Source organism: Eriocheir sinensis, unplaced genomic scaffold (assembly GCF_024679095.1).
Source record: "Eriocheir sinensis breed Jianghai 21 unplaced genomic scaffold, ASM2467909v1 Scaffold775, whole genome shotgun sequence".
Classification (NCBI taxonomy): Eukaryota; Metazoa; Arthropoda; class Malacostraca; order Decapoda; family Varunidae; genus Eriocheir; species Eriocheir sinensis.
The window spans coordinates 191,788-195,000 of NW_026112137.1; the positions used below are offsets into that span (position 1 = coordinate 191,788).

The window sequence follows — 3,213 nt, forward strand, 5'->3', positions numbered from 1 at the left end:
TCAGCTTCTGCACCTTGAACAGAGAAAGTCACCCGTGAGCTCCCAGTTGATCTTCTCTGTGGCGCTGAGTAATAGTCGTACTTTGAGCACGGAGTAAGTTGTGTCGAGGCGTCAAGTAGTACACAGCAAGTCACGCACGAAACATCCTGTCCCAGATCTGGAAACTGTAGGAAAATTATCTAAAAGGCGCCCAGTATATAATCACAGGCACAGCCATTTCTCCCCAGTGTCTCTCTCGTCCTGCCGGGAGTGGTCGCTGCTCGCTGAATTGCGTATCCAAGAAAAGGGAGACCAAGAGTCGCTGCGAAGATACGAGAGTGAACGCCTCAGCAATCTTTAGAAGCTCAACACTCAAGACTCAACACTCTTCCCCTGCACACACACACACACACACACACACACACACACACACACACACACACACGGTGAGCCACGATGAAGGCCAGGCTGCCCTTACTCTTGGTGTTTATTGAATCATCGTTGCTTGCGGCCGGAAATTCCTTCAGACCCCACTGGGACCCACGCTGCCCTGCTCAAATTACCATCTCGGGGAATGAGGAATGGAAGAATGTTACCACCTGGGAATATAACAGGGGCACCTGGAGCGCCACCTTATACGTGCACCCCGATCTAGGGTTCAAAGGCATCAGGCTCGTGGCGGCGGGCGATGGCAGGATGAGTGACGCCTGGTTCACGCTGGACGCCACTTGCTTCCCTGGGGACGCACAGTGGAGGGGGTTGTGGGCACGTGTGTTGAACTCTGGCAGCAACAATGGCCACGGTCTTCAGTTTACAGTATGGACTGGTGATTGTGCTCTTGGGTGCCGCAGAACAGGCTACTTCCCTGATTACCGGGCTGTTACTGTTGAGGCTCACGGGCCCTCAAGGTGGAGATCACAGTACCCGAATCAACAATGCACTCTTAAAGGATACAAAAGTCAAAGCCTCTCATGGATAAACTGCACCTACATCCCCATCACCACCACCACCACCACCACCACCCCTACAACCACCACCACCACCCCTACAACCACCACCACCACCCCTACAACCACCATCACCACAACCACCATCACCATCATCGTTGTGTCGGCAATGATAGGTGTTGGTGTTCTTGTTGTTCTTGTGGCGGTGATGTGGCGTTTCCGGCAGCGAAGGATATCCAAAGAAGGTAAATCTCTCTCTCTCTCTCTCTCTCTCTCTCTCTCTCTCTCTCTCTCTCTCTCTCTCTCTCTCTCTCTCTCTCTCTTTACAGCAGACGAAACAGATCAAGGGAAAAAAAAAAACCCCGCTAAGCAATGCTCCTCCAGTAGTGTGTGTGTGTGTGTGTGTGTGTGTGTGTGTGAAAGAGAGAAAGAGAAAAAAAGTTAAATGCAATAATAATAATAATGGTAGTAGTAGTAGTAGTAGTAGTACTAGTAGTAGTACTAGTAAAAAATGTAGTAGTAGTAGTAGTAGTAGTAGTAGTAGTAGTAGTAGTAGTAGTAGTAGTAGTAGTAGTAGTAGTAGTAGTAGTAGTAGTAAAAAATGTAGTAGTAGTAGTAGTAGTAGTAGTAGTAGTAAAAGTAGTAGTAGTAGTAGTAGTAGTAGTAGTAGTAGTAGTAAAAAATGTAGTAGTAGTAGTAGTAGTAGTAGTAGTAAAAAATGTAGTAGTAGTAGTAGTAGTAGTAGTAGTAGTAGTAGTCTGTTAGCTTAAAAATAAAATGTTTAGTAAAGTTTGTAATATTAAATAAAGATGGTTGTCGGCCACAGTCATTGGCGGGGTGGGGCCAATGAATTGCTTTGTGAAAGGATATGAGAGAATATACCGCTCACAACGCAACTCTAATAGATGGAGGCCCGTAAAAGTAGTAAAAAAAAAAAAAAAGTAGTAGTAGTAGTAGTAGTGGTAGTTGTAGTAAAAAATGTAGTAGTAGTAGTAGTAGTAGTAGTAGTAGTAGTAGTAGTAGTAGTAGTAGTAGTAGTAGTAGTAGTAGTAGTAGTAGTAGTAGTAGTAGTAGTAGTAATAACAGAAGTAGTAGCAATAGTACTACCATTAGTAGCAGTAGTAGTAGTAGTAGTAGTAGTGGTGGCAGCAGTAGTAGTAGTAGTAGTGGCAGCAGTAGTAGTAGTAGTAGTAGTAGTAGTAGTAGTGGCAGCAGTAGTAGTAGTAGTAGTAGTAGTAGTAATAACAGAAGTAGTAGCAATAGTAGTACCAGTAGTAGCAGTAGTAGTAGTAGAAGTGGTAGTAGTAGTAGTAGTAGTAGTAGTGGCAGCAGTAGTACCTTCTGTTATCGGTCCCAGCATGTCCTCGACACACCCGCAGATGTGAGGATGCGATTCCAAGGCGAGACCGAGGTGGTCGAGAACAGCCTGTACGAGACCGTGGAGAACATTCGCGGGACCGAGGTGGTCGAGAACAGCCTGTACGAGACCTTGGACAACACCCGCAGGACCGAGGTGGTCGAGAACAGCCTGTACGAGACCTTGGACAACACCCGCAGGACCGAGGTGGTCGAGAACAGCCTGTACGAGACCTTGGACAACACCCGCAGGACCGAGGTGGTCGAGAACAGCCTGTACGAGCCCTTTGAAAACGTGAGGAAGCCGCGGTGAGGAAGAAGGAAATGGAAGAGGAGGAGGAAGATGAGGAGCAAGCGTGAAAACATGGGAGGGCAGGCAACAAAAAGCCTGCTGGTTCATCACGAGGCTGCCTGCTTTAGCGACATGTGAATCAGCTCGTCAGCCAATTGAGAGACCTGCGCCACAGACTGAAGCACTTTTGTACGCACGCGCGGGCACTTCGAGCTCGCCCCTGACGCAGCAAAGTGACGACCAGTGCGATCTTGGAAGGAAATTATCGCTTTCGAGCAAACTACTTCTGCTGGAAAGCTGTTCCAGTGGCGGACGGGTCTTCGAAAAATAACTCCTGCCGATATCTGTGGGGTGGGCGAGGCGACGCACCCCCGGCGCATGCCCCCATTGATTGGCAGATTGCTGCATCGTTTGAAGGAAGGAAGGAAGGAAGGGAAGAGAGAAAGAAGAAGAAGAAGAAGAAGAAGAAGAAGAAGAAGAAGAAGAAGAAGATGAAGAAGAAAAAGAAGACGAAGAAGAAGAAGAAGAAGAAGGAGGGGGTGGGAGGAGGAGGAGAAGGGGGAGATTTATAACGACGTTGCTTGCCTTGCTGGTTCAAAACGTTAGGCGGGGACTGGAGGGGACACGAAACAGGTTGAC

The 3,213-nt window shown here is 47.7% G+C and overlaps 1 protein-coding gene across 2 annotated transcripts in view; it reads left to right on the top strand.

The window, feature by feature from the left end:
- Nucleotides 1–730: 730 nt before the first annotated feature.
- Nucleotides 731–3,213, top strand: part of LOC126994327 (uncharacterized) — a 2,767-nt gene continuing 284 nt past the window's right edge. Inside the window, exons 1-3 of one of the 2 annotated variants that reach the window (XM_050853657.1) lie at nucleotides 731–1,171; nucleotides 2,306–2,337; nucleotides 2,389–3,213. The exon at nucleotides 2,389–3,213 is cut by the window's right edge and continues 284 nt beyond it. In XM_050853657.1, the coding sequence (XP_050709614.1) occupies nucleotides 1,096–1,171; nucleotides 2,306–2,337; nucleotides 2,389–2,595 (315 nt within the window). In that variant the 5' untranslated portion in view covers nucleotides 731–1,095 and the 3' untranslated portion in view covers nucleotides 2,596–3,213. Of the gene's footprint in view, nucleotides 1,172–2,305 lie in introns of both variants that reach the window. The other variant, XM_050853656.1, reaches the window with a different exon arrangement.